Source organism: Megachile rotundata, chromosome 13 (assembly GCF_050947335.1).
Source record: "Megachile rotundata isolate GNS110a chromosome 13, iyMegRotu1, whole genome shotgun sequence".
Lineage (NCBI taxonomy): Eukaryota > Metazoa > Arthropoda > Insecta > Hymenoptera > Megachilidae > Megachile > Megachile rotundata.
In genome coordinates this window covers 7,083,178-7,103,620 of record NC_134995.1, presented here as the reverse complement: position 1 = coordinate 7,103,620, position 20,443 = coordinate 7,083,178, and the positions used below count along the sequence as shown (strand labels likewise).

General features: G+C 33.0%; 4 protein-coding genes, 1 long non-coding RNA gene and 2 other non-coding genes across 11 annotated transcripts in view; 4 read left to right on the top strand and 3 right to left on the bottom strand.

Annotated features, from left to right (window-relative positions):
* Positions 1-7,078: 7,078 nt before the first annotated feature.
* LOC143265665 (uncharacterized) lies at positions 7,079-10,145 on the bottom strand. Its single transcript, XR_013040350.1, has 4 exons — positions 10,012-10,145; positions 8,135-9,953; positions 7,736-8,057; positions 7,079-7,629 (listed from the first exon to the last, which is right to left on the bottom strand). It is a non-coding gene; the product is annotated as an uncharacterized LOC143265665 (long non-coding RNA).
* Positions 8,290-10,213, top strand: LOC100883602 (uncharacterized). 2 transcript variants are annotated; one of them, XM_012293140.2, is made up of 4 exons: positions 8,290-8,562; positions 9,470-9,739; positions 9,804-9,918; positions 10,051-10,213. In XM_012293140.2, the coding sequence occupies exons 1-3, from the start codon at positions 8,290-8,292 to the stop codon at positions 9,891-9,893; spliced, it is 633 nt and encodes a 210-aa protein (XP_012148530.2). In that variant the 3' UTR covers positions 9,894-9,918; positions 10,051-10,213. The 2 variants fall into 2 exon arrangements, with proteins under 2 accessions (XP_012148530.2, XP_003706737.2); XM_003706689.3 differs by lacking the exon at positions 10,051-10,213 and having other exon boundaries at positions 9,804-10,020.
* A 3,045-nt stretch (positions 10,214-13,258) lies between these two features.
* TRNAH-GUG (transfer RNA histidin (anticodon GUG)) lies at positions 13,259-13,330 on the top strand. The gene has a single exon. It is a non-coding gene; the product is annotated as a tRNA-His (tRNA).
* Positions 13,331-13,565: 235 nt separating this feature from the next.
* On the top strand, positions 13,566-15,508 carry LOC105663549 (uncharacterized). 2 transcript variants are annotated; one of them, XM_012293119.2, is made up of 5 exons: positions 13,572-13,918; positions 14,041-14,139; positions 14,213-14,724; positions 14,849-14,953; positions 15,024-15,508. In XM_012293119.2, the coding sequence occupies exons 1-5, from the start codon at positions 13,777-13,779 to the stop codon at positions 15,234-15,236; spliced, it is 1,071 nt and encodes a 356-aa protein (XP_012148509.2). In that variant the 5' UTR covers positions 13,572-13,776; the 3' UTR covers positions 15,237-15,508. The 2 variants fall into 2 exon arrangements, with proteins under 2 accessions (XP_012148511.2, XP_012148509.2); XM_012293121.2 differs by lacking the exon at positions 14,849-14,953 and having other exon boundaries at positions 13,566-13,918.
* Positions 15,400-20,443, bottom strand: part of Srp19 (signal recognition particle 19) — a 16,255-nt gene continuing 11,211 nt past the window's right edge. Inside the window, exons 1-2 of one of the 2 annotated variants that reach the window (XM_012293122.2) lie at positions 16,126-16,336; positions 15,400-15,934 (exon numbers count right to left, since the gene is read on the bottom strand). In XM_012293122.2, the coding sequence (XP_012148512.1) occupies positions 15,541-15,934; positions 16,126-16,172 (441 nt within the window). In that variant the 5' untranslated portion in view covers positions 16,173-16,336 and the 3' untranslated portion in view covers positions 15,400-15,540. Of the gene's footprint in view, positions 15,935-16,125; positions 16,337-20,443 lie in introns of those variants that run through there. The other variant, XM_012293123.2, reaches the window with a different exon arrangement.
* On the bottom strand, positions 16,323-16,394 carry TRNAP-CGG (transfer RNA proline (anticodon CGG)). Its single transcript has one exon. It is a non-coding gene; the product is annotated as a tRNA-Pro (tRNA).
* Men (NADP-dependent malic enzyme) overlaps positions 18,874-20,443 on the top strand; it is a 19,224-nt gene continuing 17,654 nt past the window's right edge. Inside the window, exons 1-2 of one of the 2 annotated variants that reach the window (XM_012293124.2) lie at positions 18,874-18,968; positions 19,027-19,083. In XM_012293124.2, the coding sequence (XP_012148514.1) occupies positions 18,889-18,968; positions 19,027-19,083 (137 nt within the window). In that variant the 5' untranslated portion in view covers positions 18,874-18,888. Of the gene's footprint in view, positions 18,969-19,026; positions 19,084-20,066; positions 20,272-20,443 lie in introns of those variants that run through there. The other variant, XM_012293125.2, reaches the window with a different exon arrangement.

Sequence of the window (20,443 nt, the reverse complement as noted above, 5' to 3'; positions counted from 1 at the left end):
ACGAATATTTTGTTAAATGTATTTAGTAATCCTTAAACACTTGATTAACCTTTTCACAACCAAATAAGTAAACAAATAATAATTTGTTAACTAAACAATAACTACCTAATCATTAATCCTGTCAAAACCGAACAAAAAAAAACAATTTATTAAATAATTATTAAATATTCAATGATGAATTTTAATAGAAACTTAAACAAGATTTATGCGAAATTAATGATAATACATATACAAAATAATAAATAATGCACAAGAATTATACTCATAATTTTGATAGAGTTTACGCATTACATTTTAGTGTATTTATCTTATAAACTTTACTGCACAAGTTAGTCACTTTCCACCATTTACTGCGCATGTTTATTTCCCATTGTCGACTGCGCATCTCTTTCCATCGTCGACTGCGCATCTCTTTGCGTCATCGACTGCGCATGTGTTTAACCTTCAAGGCTACATTCAAGGCTGTTAGTAAACATCCTTCATTTATAATAATCGTACAAAGTTAATAATTACGAAATAATATACAATTAAACCGTAATACATGATAATATTTAGTCCACACAACGCAGTATATAGTTTAAGGTAATTGGCGGGAAAATTCAAAATCGGATTTTCAATCTCGGAGTCATTCTACCAATCTCCATAAAATAAAGCAGCCACAAACTTTTAAATAATAACAGCAACATTACATAATACGTTGTATTCTACGTTGTATTATACAACAATAGTTTCATGAAATTATTCGAAATAATTTATTATCATATAATAATTTGTTACGATAGTTTCAAATTATCCAAAGCAATTTATTGTAATAGTTTTACGAAATTTACGTAAATTATCCAAATTACGCAATCACCCAAAGCAATTCACCACAATAGCTTTATAACAACAGTTTTAAGAAGTTATCCTCAAAAAATTCCTGAACGAATTCGGTCACAGCATCGAAAACAAGTGGCGCAACAATAAAATCGGTCAAGAGATTTGAGAGGACGTGGAGGTAGGTCATGTTGTAAAAACATTACGGTTACCATAGAATGTGAGCCTAGATAATTCGCAAGCACCGAGACTTCCAATCGTCTACACATCAAAGGAAGCTTGTGCCATGGCATGGCGGTTCGAGGCCACCTTTCGCACGCACGAATAGTCAGGTGGTAACAGAGCGCAAAGGGTTATTTTTAGTAGAATTTGTCGCTCGAACGATGCCGTAAAGCGAACGACACCATGTGTGTACCGGTCTATAGAAATTTTCACGTGTTTCTACCCACGGTTAAACGTCAGTCGCTGTTAATCGTTAAATGTGTCGCTGACGAACCATCTATAGAAAATAGGTCCGCTTTAGAATCCACCGTTTGGCCTTTCGCGAAACTACCTGGCTAAAATGATACTCGTTTCTTTCGAATCGTTGCACCTATTTTTTTATATTTTTTGTTGGTTAACACTCAGGGAGCTAAACGGATACTAGTACCTATTTTAGGATTTAGAGCACTTTATATTTTTTATTATTTTTGCGTTGATTTATGTACGTACAGTTTGGAATATTTCAGAATTAAGTGTGGTTTGATTACTTGGAGAACAGATTGGCTTCATTGAAGAGGTATGTTTATTAGGAATTATGGATTGTTTAGAGATAGATTTCAAATATGCTCATTTTTAGGGACCTTCAAATTTAGAATGATTTATTTTACAAAATCCCGTAGTTTCATATTCGTAGAACTTCACAGTTACAAGTCTTCATATTACCTGCTTATGTTTATCAGAAAGTGTCAAAGTTCAATAGCTTCATAAGTCCCAGATTTTAAAAATCTAAAAATTCCAAGATTCAACAATTCTATAGGTCCCAAGTCTTGCAGAGGTCCAAGTTTCAGAAGTTCAATAAGTCTTAAAATTAAAAATTCTCACTGTCATAAGTTTCTGAAGTTTCAAAAAACCCAACTTTCAAAAATGTAAGGCCCAAGTTTTTAAGGGTCCATAAGTCCCATATTTAAAAAATTGTTGAGTCCCAAATTTCCAAACTTCCATAAATCATAAGTTTGATAAATTTAAAAATTCCAAGTTTGAGAAATTTCACTGTCCCAAGGTTTGGAAAATACAGAATCCCAAATTTCCATAGAACTATAAGTCCTAAATTTGATAAGTCCCAAGATTGATAAGTGGCAGAGTCACTTTGCAAAGTTCCATAAGTCTAAAGTTCGATAAGTTTGAAAGATCCAAATTAACAAAGTTCCATAAATACCAAGTTCGAAAAGTCCCATTAGTCACAAGTTTTTACAAGTCTATAAGTCCTAAGAGTCCCAGATTTGCAAGAGCTCAGAGTTTTAAACTTCTCAAGTTCAAAAGTCGCATATGAGAAAGATTCTAGGGGATGTAAATTTCTGAAATTTCATAAGACCCAAATTTGAAAAATCTCAAAGTCAAACTTATTAAGTACCATAAGTCCCAAATTTAACAAATCTCAGAGTCAATCTTGTCAAGTAACAAAAGTCCCAAATTTGAAAAATCTCAAAGTTAAACTTATCAAGTACCATAAGTCCCAAACTTGACTAATCTTAAAGTCAAAATTGGCAGGTACAAGTCCCAAACTTGACTAATCTTAAAGTCAAACTTTCTAAGTACCAAAAGTCCCAAATTAGAAAAATCACAAAGTCAAACTTGTTAAATTCCAAAAGTCCCAAATTTGAAATATCTCAAAGTTAACCTTGTCAAGTACCATAAGTCCCAAACTTGACAAATTTCAGAGTCAAACTTGCCAAGTACCTAAAGTCCCAAATTTAACAAATCTCAGAGTCAATCTTGTCAAGTAACAAAAGTCCCAAATTTGAAAAATCTCAAAGTTAAACTTATCAAGTACCATAAGTCCCAAACTTGACTAATCTTAAAGTCAAAATTGGCAGGTACAAGTCCCAAACTTGACTAATCTTAAAGTCAAACTTTCTAAGTACCAAAAGTTCCAAATTGGAGAAATCACAAAGTTGAACTTGTCAAGTTCCAAAAGTCCCAAATTGAAAATATCTCAAAGTTAATCTTATCAAGTACCTTAAGTCACAAACTTGACAAATCTCAGAGTAAAATTTGCCAAGTACCTAAAGTCCCAAATTTAACAAATCTCAGAGTCAATCCTGTCAAGTAACAAAAGCCCCAAATTTAACAAATCTCAGAGTCAAACTTGTTAAGTTCCAAAAGTCCCAAATTTGAAATATCTCAAAGTCAATCTTCCTAAGTACCAAAAGTCCCAAATTTGAAATATCTCAAAGTCAATCTTCCTAAGTACCAAAAGTCCCAAATTTGAAATATCTCAAAGTCAATCTTTCTGAGTACCAAAAGTCCCAAATCTAGAAAATGCCAGAATTAAGCTTGTCAGGTCCCAAAAGTCTCAAATTCAGAAAATTCTATAGTCAAACTTCTCAAATTCCAAACGTCCCAAATTTGAAAAACCTCAAAGTAGAACCTCCTAGCTTGCAAGACACCCAAATTTGAAAACCCTAAATTCAAACCTCCCAACTTACAAAACTCCTAAACTTAAACTCCCTGGTCGTTAAACTTCCAAAATCCGAAAAATCTAAAAATTCCAAAAAAATTCGAAATCCCCATATCTAAAAGTTCCAAATCTCTGAATTTCATACGGTATTCCATCAGAAACACTTGGTCCAAAGAACAGCGTAATTCGATCACTGAACGAGGGTCCGTTCCTAATTGAAATCTCGGCAGATTTAAAAATTCAATCAGTAGCCTAAAGCCTCTTAAACGTGCACTGATAACGCATCTCGTGTAAGAGGATTTCACGGAGGGAAGATGTAACCGTGTCTTTGCAACAGATATATAATTGGACTGGCTTAATTAGCTCGTCTGCGGATACAGCCATCACACGAGCTTGATAACGCATTCCGCTAGTATTCAGACACCTAAAACCGTAAGATTAACAGCTCCATAGGGAGCAGGAAAGATGTAGATCGCATCAACTGAAATATTAAGACGTTCAACCGATCTGATACACTGATTAATCCTTTGATGAGTTAAGATCGATCTTTTTCGAACTTACCGAGAGTTTTGCCAACTTCGACGTTTTCTTTTTGCTTCTCTTACAAATTTTAGTTGGAAACTTCTGCGGAAGTAGTCGATCGAATCTTCGGTGATATTTCACGCAGAGAATTTAAAGGATAAGTTTAATGTTTGGTGAGAAAAGATACGAGGAGGTTTATTGGATTAAATCAATTTTCTTCGATGGGTTATCATTTGGCAAGATTTGGTAACTGTTTTAAAAGCACTTACTTTGCGGGGCTTGAATTAACAAAATGATAGATTTACTTAAAATTTTGTGTTTTAAAGGGTCTGTGTATGAATCAGCCATTTTGTATTTGGTATGTTAGTAAAGAATTTAGGTAGCCATTTTCTGAAAACTCTGAACTGTAAGTGGATGTACTGTGCTATTTTATGATACTGACGTGTCATATAATAATTATCATAATCACAGAATTATAATTATTTAAATGCAGTAATTAGTAGTGATAGATATGAACAATCTTAATGATTGAACAAGCAACATCTGTACATGCCATTAATATAATTAATAAATATAAAAAATTAAATTTCTAGTAACGAATAATGTATAAAATAATAATGATAATAATATTAAATATAAGAATTCTGTGTTTGATAATTATTTAAATGCAGTAATTAGTAGTAATAGATATAAACAATCTTAATGATTGAACAAGCAACATCTGTACATGCCATTAATATAATTAATAAATATAAAAAATTAAATTTCTAGTAACGAATAATGTATAAAATAATAATGATAATAATATGAAATATAAGAATTCTGTGTTTGATAATTATTTAAATGCAGTAATTAGTAGTAATAGATATAAACAATCTTAATGATTGAACAAGCAACATTTGTACATGTCATTAATACAATTAATTAATGATATGCTTGATTAATATAAAAAATTAAGTTTCTAGTAAGGAGCAATGTATAAAATAATAATGATAATAATATTAAATATTAAACTGTGTTTGATAATTATTTAAATGCAGTAATTAGTAGTGATAGATATGAACAATCTTAATGATTGAACAAGTAACATTTGTTCACATCATATTTCAACTAAAATTGAATGAATAAATAACAGTACTATAATAAATATGGTGGATAAACAGTTAAATAAGCAGGAAGCTTAAGATAAATGAAATAAAGTGTCATTTTCAACTAAAAAATGTCTAAGGGGATAACTGTGGTAGAGAAAAAGAGCGTCAAGTACGGTTTCTATTTTTTCCATTAACTCTCATGAAAATATAGAGTCGCGCGGATTACCGTTATCCGGATTTCCCGCGATAAAGCGTTTTTCCCCGAAGCACCCTTATTTACAGAGGGGTAAAGCGAGTGACTAAGAGTAGCAATCTCGTCCAGGGTACGTGTCGTCGTCACGGGACAACACGTGCCGTGTAACGAACTACACTTCCGCCTGTATATGTATGTGTACATGTAGGTGCGAGTAGAGTGGATTTACACGTATTCAGGTGCACACGCAATCCGGTGTGACGCACACCTGATGTAGGTTAGGATGTGGTCAATGAAGCATCGGATACGATAACGGTGGCGGTCAGGGACGGCTTTAAGTTACGTTCACACCTTTCTTTATATCTAATTACTGTACTTAACTCGATACTGAAGTGATTACTGACATATTTGTTATTATACTGATATGATTAATAATATTAATTACTATTGTAATGTAGTTACTATTACGATACATGTCATTCAATATTTAAGTAATTATAATTAGTATTATTATTATTATGATAATTATTGCTTAATATACATGTTCATTTTACACTCGATGCTAAAGTAATTATTGGTGTAATTACTATTGTAATTAATGTAATTATTGCTATGTTCTGATTACTACTACAATTAACATGATTATTATTATAATTACTCTTATAATCTAATTACTATTATAATAAATATGTTAACTTTTTATTCGATATTTGAGTAATTATTAGTATAATAACTGTTATAATTAATAATTTTATACAAAAGAATCAAATTGTAAGTTCTATATTTTTAAATAATAAAATTATGTAAAAAATTAACTTACCATAACTTCATCCAACATAATTGAGAAAATAACAGTAAAATTTAGAAATCACTGAATATTAAATATGGAAACGAAGAAAATGGAAAAACATAAAATAAATACTTTATTAATATTTTAACAACACAAAAGGTTTGATATTAAAAATGTTTTATCTCCTGAAAAGCACATACATTTTGTGAAACACGATACAAAAAAGATTGTTCAATATATATTATAAACAATCAATGAACCCTTCAAAAAAATAAATATTCTCTCTATGAAGTATTTGTAATTAAATTTTTTTCTAATAAAATCCGTCGAAGTAGAAATTTCTACGCTGTGAAAATCGTTAAAATAATTTTTCAGCGCAGCATGCTTCAACAAATATTTCAATATTCCTGCAATAACGAAAAGAGAAAAGAATATTTAAAATACACAACAAATATTGATGAATGTTACTAGTAACTTTATAAATCAAAATATAAATATTACAAATTTTAATACATATATGAAAAATTAATTTTTAATTTGCAATATTTTTAGGTATAAAATTTGTTCTTTGAATATCATTTAATGTGTTTGTGATGAAGATTTGATAATTTTAATTTTTTAGAAAATTTAATTTTCATTGTTGTTGTTAAACTTGTGCGATTAAAAAATATTATTTTACTTTTGCTATAAATGAGACATTTAATGATTGCTATAATATGTCTATTATATAAGTTATATGAGTTATATGAATTACATAAATTAAATTAATTCAATAAAATAAATAAATGAAATAAATTAAATGAATTATAAAAATTAAGTGAATTAAATAAACTAAATAAACTAAATAAACTAAATAAACTAAATAAACTAAACAAACTAAACAAACTAAACAAACTAAACAAACTAAATAAATTAAGTGAATTAAATGAATTAAATAAATTCAATAAATTAAATAAATTAAACAAACGAAATGAACTAAAAAAATTAAATAAATTAACTAAATTAAATGAATTATATAAATAATAATTATAATACCATAATATAAAAGATATAAATTTCCTAAACTATATAAAATGCATAAAGTGCATAAAATACATGAAACCAATATAAATATAAAATTGTACAAATCAAAACGCGAGACAGTTGAAAATTAAAATAAAGAAAAATCAAACAAGTAAATAATGTCGAATAACAATTAAACCGCGTCGTTGTGAACAACGCTTTAGCGTCGAATCGAAATCAATAAGCCGATTATTGGTCGGGTTGAACGGAGATTACGTTGCTTTGAATTGACACCCCGACACGAGCACTGTGCCGATTGAATTTCGCGGACTTTCGAGACGGACGGATATCCGCTCTAGTTCCTTTTTCCACGTCTGATACCGTGAAATCACGCTCAATGTAATCCTGACGGACACTTCGCGAAGAATCAACCTTTTGTGGCGAATCACGGCAAACTTTGCTACCATTATCCGTCCACGTTTATATGCTTACACGCTGACAAACAATATGGAGCAAAAAGTCAGATAAAAAAGTACCCTCACTTTTCCAAGCGACACTGAAAAATGAACTTTAAGTAGAACATTATTCTTTCAACTTATGGTAAATAAAAATAACAAATTAAATTTTATAAAATTCATTATAAATATTATGAAATGTTTTACTTATATTTTTTAGGTTATAATTTAACGTCAAGGTTGTAGAATGGTCTTAAAGGAACTCATTATAAAATCTCACCGTAGACACTTTATAAACTACACCGTAAAGAAATTAAAAACCTATGCAATTACAGCTGTGATCGACTGGTGCACAATATTTCAGTAGCTGTGTATATTAAAACGTCGCAAATCGCATTGAAAAATATTCAGAAGCACGTATGTAGCAGTTTCGTGGAACAGCTCAGTTCCACGAAACGCAATACAGTCTTTTGCTATCAGCAAAATGTTCGACGCACACAGGAACGCCAAGCACACTTTGATCTGTTTACTGTCGCGAACAAAAATACGGGAGAAAATAAATTAATCGTTTTGCGAAACCGGATAAACAGCGCGTTTATTACTTACCTCTGTGTTTCGATTAAAGCGATGCGAGTCGAAAGCGTACGAGACAGGCAAATACATCATCGTTGGCGACTCTGTTTACATGATTCTTAAGCAGATGGCGTCGAAACTATAGATCATCGGTCGTGTTTGCATTTTGGCGGATTCGAGCAGCAACAATGGGACAAGCCGTCGGACGTTTGCCAAACACATGGGATCATTTGTTGCAGGAAAAAGATCGTGTGTTATATTGGAGCGGCGAGGTAATAGCGCGAGTAGCTGATAACGTTAACGAAGAACTATCGTTCATGATTGATTACGGAGAGGAAACTATAGACGAGAAGGTCGCGTCGTGGATACAAAGGAATCGATCGAGAGTCAATAGAACACTCAATAAGTATCCAAACATGGAGTTAGAATATAGAACAAGAGTACAAATTGAACTTGCTAAGGTAATTACAACGTTTGTACAGTTACTCTGGTCGTTTACACAGTTACCTTAATATTCCAACTCTGTACTTCTGTATTTGTCATTGTGGAAGGAAGGATTTATGCTGCTTAAGATAACAAAAAATATTAATCTATTTTAGATTGAAAGTATATAAATTTCTTTTCAACTGCAACATGTATAGGTGTAGGAAAAACTGCAATTTTAATATTCTGTTGAAAAACCTTTCTAGTTATTAATTAGAAGAAGAAGAAGAAGAATGACTATATTATTATAGTCTTCATTTGGAGATAGATTAGAATACTTCTAAATCTTTATATTCCAACATTACTATACATCTAGATCCCTAAATTATTAGCTCTGTAAATTCTAATATCCTTAGATCTCTACATTCCAAAATTCCTATACACCTAGATCTCTAGTTCTGTAAATTTTAATTTCCCTAGATCTCTAGCTCTGTAAATTTTAATATCCCTAGATTTCTACATTCCAAGATTCCTATACACCTAGATCTCTACTTCTGTAAATTCTAATTTCCCTAGATCTCTAGCTCTGTAAATTCTAATTTCCCTAGATCTCTAGCTCTGTAAATTCTAATATCCCTAGATCTCTATATTCCAAGATTTCTATGCACCTAAATCTCTAGTTCTCTAAATTCTAATATCCCTAGATCTCTACATTCCAAGATTCCTATACACCTAAATCTCTAGTTCTGTAAATTCTAACTTCCTACAGTCCCTACATCCCTAAAACCCTATATTTCAAAATTCATACACTACTCCTATATCCCAATATCCCCAAGACCCTATATTTTTAAACCCCTATACCCCTAATATTCCTAGATCTACTGATTCCTTCTGCCCTACTGAAAACAAACAACTGGTCAAATAATAGTTTATTACTGTGTACAGATAAAAGAAGAGTTTAGATTTCGAATGAGAAGGGACTATTGGCAAGCTTATAAGGACATAAGAGAGTTCACAAAGAAAGTGGATAAGTTAGGAAAAAGACAACGAAAGCTACACGGCAAACTTCATGAATTGGAAACAATTTATGATGGAGACATAAAACAGTTTCAAAAAAAATTAGGCCTCTTACGGCTGAAGACGTTTCAAAACCTCAGAACAGGTGAAACCATGATGTTAAAGGATAAAAAACTTAAAACGGATTTCACCAAAAGGGTATTCTTTTTATATTAAACTTATTATGTATTCTAAACACTGATTAACCACGCGTCCTTATTAGGTGTGCGAAATTGATCTCAAGAACCTGCAAGACTGCTTCAAATGCATTGATAAATTAATTAAAAATATTGAGGACACTATGCGGGATTGATGACGCAAGCAGAAAAGCTGCAGTGGTAAATTGAAAATCATCTTCACTCAGAATCACTTTCTGAAAACACAGAGTCATTCTATTGTACTCATATATTCTATGTATTAAACATACATACGTATCTGAACTGTCTCTTCCTTGTACGGTTATCTTGCAGATTATATCTGCAAATAATTTAAAGGCAGCCATTTCCAAAGCGTAAGTTGCACAAATACCTCCGGACACACCGTTACGAAATATGACTGAGGTTCCTCAAAGGTTAAAAAGATACGGAGAGATAGTGAAACAATATGCATACAAGATAATACTGGACGACCAAATGCCGTTGAGGTAGACTCTTTTGGAGATTCTCATGATCAGGGTAGCAGGAACCGCACGGGAGTTGCGTGCGAGATATATCTTCCCTGCAGGACCGTACTAGACGTGAAACGTGTCTTATAAACTGGAGATTCCTATGATAAAATCATTATTTACGTATTGAAATTCATATGCATGAATACTTTACTGGAGTAGCCGTACGGTCGAAGCGAATTTTGAGATTACCTTCTCTCTTCTAGGCGGAATGTGGATTTGCATATTTTCACGTTGGTAGCGTCGGTACCCGAATTAGGTAGATACATTCCTGCGCATGATTCGCGCGGGAATCCTCCTCCGAATATGTCGTGACGTTCGAGGTCCACGTCTTTACGGTCGTCGGGAGTCATGCATCTTTTCCTCGATTCACGACATTGAAAATTTCCGTGTTCCGTACGTTTTTATGCATGCTACTTTTTATACGAATTGAAACACTGTTGCTAAAACCACGACGCCGCGGTAGCAACGGCGGTCGCTAAAAGCCGGACATTACTAGAAAACCAGAAATCACGAGGAGGTGTTTCGTCGTTGTCGCTGAAGTCACTCTTATCGCCCTCTGTCAATGTACATGCAAATTATTGTCACTGTACTGTTGACTAAAGATATCTGTGACTGGTACTAATAATATGGTTATAATAATATGGAAACATAGGAAATTACTCGAAAAGTGTTTCGTACAATAAAATGTATATTGCAATGCATTATGAAGAAAAATATATCTGCACTTTCGGACACACTGAATATATTGCAGACAGTATAAAGTTAATATTAATAAATATATGTCATAAATGTATAGAACATTAATCGATGAAATCATAATTAATTATCTTTTTTTTTTTAATGGAACAAATGGCGCCATCTCTCCGGCGAACAGGGTGAACTACACACTTTTGAAACTGCATTTTAAATAGTTCTAAGTTTCTGCCGCTAGATGGCGATTCGAAAGACAGAAAACAAGCTAATTAGACAAATTAATTACTCACTTTCTGATCACAGTCTATGCACTTTTATTATTAAAGAATGTTCAGTTACTTTCTCAGCTACTTTCTCGTATCATATTTGCTCAGACTTTTAATAAAATTAATTTGTTAATAACTAATAACCTAGACCAGCCACGGTGACAAGCGATATACACGAGGTCATTTTGAATAATTAATTACACGTTTTGTGGATATATTTTGTGCACGTTTATGATTGAAGAATGGTCAGCAATGCATTATTTACATGGTTCGATCATAAAAGTTCATAAATAATGTTCGAATAATGAGTAATTATTTTGTGTTTGCATTCCTATACGTACATGAACTGCCTATGTCAATTTTACTGCGCATACAAAGTGCAATATTTCGGCACTTTGTCGACGTAGTATGGATCCTGAGACATTTAGAAACAAATTTCTATTAGGATTTGATGCGTTTTGATGCCTAATAAAGCCAGAAAATCAATTTTTGTCGAATTTGGTCGAAAACGGTACAGGTGACGCCATCTAGCGGCGAGCGGCGGAACCACGAAAAACTAAAATTTCTATTTTCTCTGAAATTAGGCAATTTTACGTATTTCTGAGGGTCAGAAATTGTTCTGTTACCTCTCTAGAACCTATATATTGTCACAAGAACCTCCTCAGAGCACTAGAAAAGAAAATAAAAATATAGGCCAAAAAATGGACTAAAAAATTGGCGTCCATCTAGCGGTGAAAGTTGGAACTAGAAAATATAAAAATACGATTTTCTCGAAAATTAGCGAACTTTGAGTACTTCTGAGGCTCAGAAAGTGTTATGCGATCGCATTAAAAGCAACATAAAGCCATAAAAGTTCCTGAAAGCTTTAATAAGGAAAATAAAAAATATGTCATTTTATGGATAAAATTTGTGGCGCCATCTAGCGGCGAAACTGCGAACTAAAATGAAAAAACGTATGTCCGAACACGCAGTAAGGGGGTCAAATAAAAATTGATTTTCTGGGCTTAATAGGCAAAACAATGAATAACTTATTCAGCAAACACTGCTTTAAAAAGTCTGAAGAAGCATACTACGTCGTGAAAGTTGCGAAATATTACTTTTTATATTTTTCCTTAACGCGTGTACGGACATACGTTTTTTCATTTTAGTTCGCAGTTTCGCCGCTAGATGGCGCCACAAATTTTCTCCATAAAATGACATTTTTTTTATTTTCTTTATTAAAGCTTTCAGGAAACTTTTATTGCTTTATATTGCTTCTATTACGATCACATAAAACTTTCTGATGCTCAGAAGTACTCAAAGTTCGCTGATTTTCGAGAAAATCGCATTTTTATATTTTTGTAGTTCCAACTTTCACCGCTAGATGGACGGCAATTTTTTAGTCCATATTGTGGCCTATTTTTTTATTTTCTTTTCTAGTGCTCTGAGGAGGATCTAGTGGCATTATATACGTTCTAGAGAGGTCGCAGAACAATTTCTGACCCTCAGAAATACGTAAAATTGCCTAATTTCAGAGAAAATAGAAATTTTAGTTTTTCGTAGTTCCGCCGCTCGCCGCCAGATGGCGCCACCTGTACCGTTTTCGACCAAATTCGACAAAAATTGATTTCCTGGCTTTATTAGGCATCAAAACGCATCAAACCCTAATAGAAATTTGTTTCTAAATGCCTCAGGAACCATACTACGTCGTCAAAGTGCCGATATATTCATTTTTTTATTTTCCTTATATGCGTGTTCAATAATAAATTCGCTCGCTCAATAATAAATTCAACGACGTTCTTTTCAATACTATATTCATAATTTGTATATACATCAAGTTGTATCTCTACAATAAATATTATTTTCAGCAGAAATGTGTTCTTTACTTATCTTATAAGAATGTTCCGTATACACAATGACTCATTCATTTTTGTTAAAGTAGTAAAAGATGTTTTCTTTTCATGTTTGTATGCATTTAATTTAAAAGAATCAAACCGTACACGATTATATATAATACAAAAGAGATGTACTATATATAATGAGAAATAAAAACGATTAATATGACCTTCAATAGCCGTGATCGTCTAGTGGTTAGGACCCTACGTTGTGGCCGTAGTAACCCAGGTTCGAATCCTGGTCACGGCAATGCGAAAAGCATTGTCACGGGCAAGGTTTAATTTTTGCTTTTTTCAATATTAAAATAAATACATTATTAACGCAATTTACAATATTCCCCGAAGCATATATATGACTAGAATATTTTTCTAATTTTAATGCTTTGCTATTCAACTTTCATTTTTCACAATTTATTAAAATATGTAATATTGTACAATTAAATATTTTTATCTATTTGAAAAATTATAAGGACCACTCATGAATTAATGATGGTTTCTGACGAAGTATGTTGCAATCAGAAATACGGAAGGAAACATTCATTATTTGTATCAGTTGTTTAAAAATAAGGACATGTTTTATATATTGTCAGCAACTTTTATTGTTGAAAAGTCAATAAATTTCAGGTTTGGCCGTGCAAAATTTCAGTTTGCACTTCGCCTTTCAAAGTATATGCATAAGTTTAATTATCTCTAAATATGAAAAAGTATCAATTATTATTTTTAATTGTTGTTTTCTATTATACTCAGACCTATAAGTGCGGTATTATTTGTGCTAAATGTAATAAAATGCAACTATTTGATCCAGTAAAAGGTCCTGACTTATACAATTATCATAGAGGTAATACACATTGATGTGTAATAAATTTTATGTCATAATTATTTCCATATATATACATATTCCATTAATATAAAATGCAATAATTTGCTTAATCTTATTTTCTTTATACATTTTGGATACAGTACGAGCTGAAAGAGGAATAAAAGCATCTAACATCGATTCTAAGTTGGTTGAGAAAAGTCGAGTTCCACGTGGGACAGAATCTAAACACCTTAGATTAGGTATAAAAAAATAAGCTGTATGTGTTAATAATTTAGAATTATATTAATCTTGCATTTTCTTCATGAACCTTAGGAGATGCCCATCAAATTGCAAATTACTTCCTCACTGGAGGACCATTGAAAGGTCATGCTCACTTTACAAGATCATCAGACTGTGATTCAAATAATACTGAAACCAATATAGTTGGAATGAGTAACCCAATAAGTGAAAATTCAAATTCAACTGTAAATGAAGAAAATCCAAGTACAAATGGGTCTGACCCTATTACTGGAGCTGTGCACATACCAGCATTACCAATACACAAACCTATAGTTCAACCACCAAATTTGTATAAACCTCCTGCATTGCCACCTTTGCATGCGTTACCACTTATCCCACATATACCACATCATAGTTTCCTAGGTTCTATTTTACATCCCCGATTTCATCCACACATTAATACTTTACACAACATTCCTAGTGCTTTAGTAAAAGCAGCTAGTATGCCAGTACATGGTTTACTACAGGCGCAATCACATCTACATGACATTTTAAAACCCCAAGGACTAACTGGAGGTTCTCCCCTTCTTGGAAGTACTAACAAAGTAAGTAATAAGATATATCGAATGTACAAATAACTACTAGCATTTAAAATTTTATTCAAAACTGTATTGTGTCAAAGAAAATGAGAAATTTACATTGGACATTTTTCTCTAAATCTGTTGCTAGATGTCAAAACGTGCTAAAGCTAGAAAAAATTCTGGAAATAATTTGACGTATTTAATGGGACAAGATTCACCTATTGTAGGAGCATCCCGAAACGGTTTCAATAAAGTACATACAGTTTTATAGCAAATGTTTTTACACTAACAAAGATTATATGAAGTATATATTATGTTTACAGATTCACCGGTCAAATACACCACTCTCTCAGCCCACCCACCCTCAACCCACTGGATACATTGTACGATATGTACCCCACAATAAGGAATCAGAGCCATCATCTCCTATCGTTGGTGCAACTCAAAAAGAATCTGCTGCCAATGTAGACAATAATTCAGATGCAGGAAAAAATGTGACAGATTGTGTTAATGACAAAGATCAAGATGTAAATTAAGATCAATATTGATTGAATTAAAATGATTAATTGACAAAAACAGAACTATGAAATTTGAGATGTGACAGAAGTGGAAGTACGATATAATTCAATACAAGAAAATTTTTAAATTTTCAAAGGATGTACGACACATACTGTAATATTAAACATTTGATATACAATCTTCAGTGCTAGTTAGAAATTTTATACAAGACATAATACAATATCTTTTTGTACAGTGGAACAATTTTCATTCCGATATTAAGACACATATAAATGAAAAATGAAAATTATTTGTAAGCATTGTTATGCCCATTTCATATTATCATCTCCTTCCCTTTCCTTTTCCTTTCTTGGACGATGAACTCGATGCCTGTGCAGACTGTTCGCCAGTAGTTTGCTTTCCCTGTCGTGTTTTTAATTTTGGAATCGTGGTACCTATATAAGCCAGTACAGAATCTCTTGAAGGAAATTCAGGTTTCACAGGAGTACCATCATCATTTTTTAGTTGAACACGAATCCGACCACGATACAGCAATTCTTTACTGCGCTCTCTTGGATGTAGCTTATTCTCTACTCCAACATTAAAACCAGCTGCTACCAAAACATCACGAATCTCTTGATGTGTGGGATTTTCGACACACTTATCTTTCGCAAGTTTGCGACCTCCTGCTAAAGTTCTCTTACTATTTAGATACACAGGATAGATGCAAATCCACCTATAACAAAATCAAAATAATCATGCTTCTGTCAGTTTCGCGTCAAATAGGTTATGTAGCAGATGGTGTGTTTATAACACGTACAATGAATAAAATCAAACATATAAATACCATTATTGATAAATTAAAGTTTATTTATTAAATATATAGTTGAAGTAGTTATAACTAGGAACTTGGTTTGCTAAATTTACCTTTCTCGATCGCTGTGCTTCTTCGATGAGTTCCACGCGAGCGCCATGTTTAAAGTAATCAATAATATCGAAAATATATCAGTATCTTTTTATCGTTTAAAAAATGAAAGTAGGTGTAATCTATTGGATGTTATTAAATGTAAAATAATTAAAAATTGAAATAAAAAATTGGGAAACAAAAAGTATTGCAACAAATTGGGCTCGTCCGGGATTTGAACCCGGGACCTCTCGCACCCGAAGCGAGAATCATACCCCTAGACCAACGAGCCATGTAACAACCACGTTCCAATATAAACATTATAACGTACAAATAATATTCATTATTACTTTTTAATAAATATTTATGCAAAACTCAGAAATAGTACAAAAATGAATAATATAACGCTACAACTTAAACTTCGCGTGATACATATCGCAAAATAATTGTTTAACATTTACTAACGTTTTAATACATTCACGCAATAAATACTTTATTTATTTTAATTTTCATTACAGTCAATTACGTAATTATGTTACATAATAAATTGTTACGTTACAGTTATTAAGATTTTTTTAATTTTTCTCTTGTGTGTTATTAAAAAAAAAAATACTATTTTATTAAGATAGGATATTAAAAATAGCGTCTTACATATAGTACGTTGAAATGAACTATAAATCAGACACATTATAATTGATCTCTTCAAACCTACCTTGAACCATGACCTAATGAACAGTTCTCTGTACTTAATGACACACAGTACGGCGATTATGTTCATTAGAAGACTATGTAACAAATCCATAATTAAAATATGTTCAATCAACGTAACTGTATTACGCTGCAAAAATAGCGATATATTAAATCAAAAAACTCCATGTTTCTCCAAATTTCTTCTTAATATATTTTTTTTTATTTACTTGTATATAATATTTGCGCCATTAAATGTAAGTTACAAATTATATAGTAGAACAGAAAAGTGGGATAAAGGGTATGTGATCAATTTTAACTTTCACTATACGGACGCACTGCGTGGTTAATTAGCAATTATCAAGTGCGTAACGGTGAAAGTGAGCATTCCGTGGCTTACAATTAGTTTCACAAAGATCGCTGTATTAATAAGATCATTGGGATGCGTCACAATAAACTCTTTTCCGATAGATTGAACCGTGTAATTTCCGTAAGATGATGATGAAATTGTCGAAAACTGTGCCAGGTAATAGTATTATCGCTTTGCAAATATTTATAAAAATGTTCTTTGTGAAAAAATATCTAAATAAATATACTACAACCCTCAGGTTCAGATTGAGTGATGAGGGAGGGACCATCATTTTTATTTGATTTTTGGGGATCAAATTTACAAATTTACAAGTTTATAAATTTATAAATTTATAAATTTTCAAGTTTACAAATCTCTAAGTTCATAAATTACAAAATACCTAAATTTGCAAATTTACAAATTATAAAATCCTCAAACTCTCTAATTCCTTTATCTATAAATTCTCAAATTCACAAATTCCCAAGTTTCCAAGTATCTAACTCTAAAAATTCCCATATTTGCAAAACCTCAAATTCTCAAATCTTCAAATCTTCAAATCTTCAAATCTTTAAATCTTTAAATCCTTAAATTCTTAAATCCCCAAACTCCCAAATTTCCAAAGTCCCCAAATTCCCAAACTCCCAAATTTCCAAAGTCCCCAAATCCCCAAACTCCCAAATTTCCAAATTCCCAAAGTCCCCAAATCCCCAAATCTCCAAATCCTCAAGTTCCCAAATCTGCAATTAGCCAAAGCCTTAAAATCCTCAAATCTCCAAATTTTCAAAGTCGCCAAATCTCCAAATCTCCAAACTCCTAAATTTCCAAATTCCCAAAGACCCCAAATCCCCAAATCCCCAAATCCTCAAATTTCCAAATTCCCAAAGTCCCCAAATCCCCAAATCCCCAAATCCCCAAATCCCCAAATCCCCAAATCCCCAAATCCCCAAATCCCCAAATCCCCAAATCCCCAAATCCCCAAATCCCCAAATCCCCAAATCCCCAAATCCCCAAATCCCCAAATCCCCAAATCCCCAAATCCCCAAATCCCCAAATCCCCAAATCCCCAAATCCCCAAATCCCCAAATCCCCAAATCCCCAAATCCCCAAATCCCCAAATCCCCAAATCCCCAAATCCCCAAATCCCCAAATCCCCAAATCCCCAAATCCCCAAATCCCCAAATCCCCAAATCCCCAAATCCCCAAATCCCCAAATCCCCAAATCCCCAAATCCCCAAATCCCCAAATCCCCAAATCCCCAAATCCCCAAATCCCCAAATCCCCAAATCCCCAAATCCCCAAATCCCCAAATCCCCAAATCCCCAAATCCCCAAATCCCCAAATCCCCAAATCCCCAAATCCCCAAATCCCCAAATCCCCAAATCCCCAAATCCCCAAATCCCCAAATCCCCAAATCCCCAAATCCCCAAATCCCCAAATCCCCAAATCCCCAAATCCCCAAATCCCCAAATCCCCAAATCCCCAAATCCCCAAATCCCCAAATCCCCAAATCCCCAAATCCTCAAATTTCCAAATTCCCAAAGTCCCCAAATACCCAAAGTCCCCAAATCCCCAAAGTCCCCAAATCCCCAAATCCCCAAATTTCCAAATCTCCAATTGCCCAAATCTCCAAATCCTCAAATCCCTAAATCCCAAAATCAAATGCAATTTATCAAAGGTTCACTCTTTTGTTTTCCAAGCTAACTTCACATCAATAAATATTGAAAAAGGAGAGTGAACCCCAGCTTTTTTCATGGTTGTAATTAAAGTCAATCAAAACTTAAGAGGATTGCATAAAGTAATCAAAAAGTTAATCATGTACGATTACACGAAGTAAGTCAGTTGATTTCATAGCCGTAACACGAAATTTCCACAATTTCCCGTTTCGTAGGTTAGGGTGCCCAGATTGTTCAACCGGCTCAGATAATGATACTAGTTCATCGGCACGGTAAGTACATCCTAGTTGACATAACACGAAAGCGTGTCTTCGAACGTAATCGTACGAGTCATTTCACATCGTCTGATGATTCTGCCATTTTATTAATGTTTATACGTAAGAGGCCATAGACCGACAAGATTACTTGTATATTTACGTTTTACACTAAGTATCAATTGATAATGCAAGTAATAAATATTAAAGCATCAGGAGACTGTCATAAGTTTGTCGCGCGATGTTAGCATGATTTTTCTTATCGTTCTCCGTTTATCTTCGCTGTGATAATTCCGTAAATATTAACAATCATTTCGGTATTCCTGTTCAATATTTTTTCAGCATAATCCGATTCAGGTTAATCAAATTTGAACTTTTATCTCATTCGTGTATGTACATACTAAACATACACACATGTTACACATAATTAAACTCTGTAATTGCGTAAAGTGTAAAACAGGCAAAAAGTATCGAACCATTCACGATGCGAATGCACAAAGTGCAAACTTCAAACTTTTTTTTATGTTGACGTACTTATGTACACAAGTACCGCACTTTTATTGACGTGTTCCTATCGGCAATTTATCGAAACTCATACACAATCTTCCGTAGAACAATAACAGGCAATTTGCATGAACAAAGGAGTTTCACGCAAATTACATTCGATTCGAAAAATTCTTATGCAACGTGTCCTGTCACTGTAAAAATTGCTTCGTACGAACCCGTACCAGTCTCCTTTCGAAAACCCGTCACATTTCACCGTTCGAACAAATTCGAATCAAGACAACCCACAATGACCTAACCTAACAGACGCAGCAATGTCAGGTTTCTTTTTAATTGTAACACTGCGTAGTTTAATAGCTTTCGAATCACCTGTTTAAAAAAGAAAGACATACAGAAAAAATGTCGGCCTTAAGGCCGTTTTCTGCGATGACGAAGTTGCATCAAATAAGCAGGCGCACACGTTCTTTGGTTAGTTCGCGCGAACGTCAGTTACGTTTGCGATCTACTCGTGCTCGGAAGGATCGATTTCACTGAACGAAAGTTGCTTTAAAAAGAAAACGATTTTTGTAACAAGGGCACAGTGCTAGATTCACGATTCCGTTGAATTATGAACAGTCGTTTTTGTTGAACGTGTCTGCTTTTCAATCTTGCACCAATGGGAAACCCGCACTCGAAAGATAATCGTAACGGACAACGAAAAGGGTAAGTAATTTTAAATTGAAATTTTTGACGCAAAATGCGTTCAAGAAGCATTTTCACTGACGCGAAAAGAGCTGATTCGAACATGACGCTGAAAGTGAGTCATTGTGTTTTCTTTCTTTATGACTCTAACGATAAAACTATTGTGTAATTGAAAAACGATTTAACACGACTA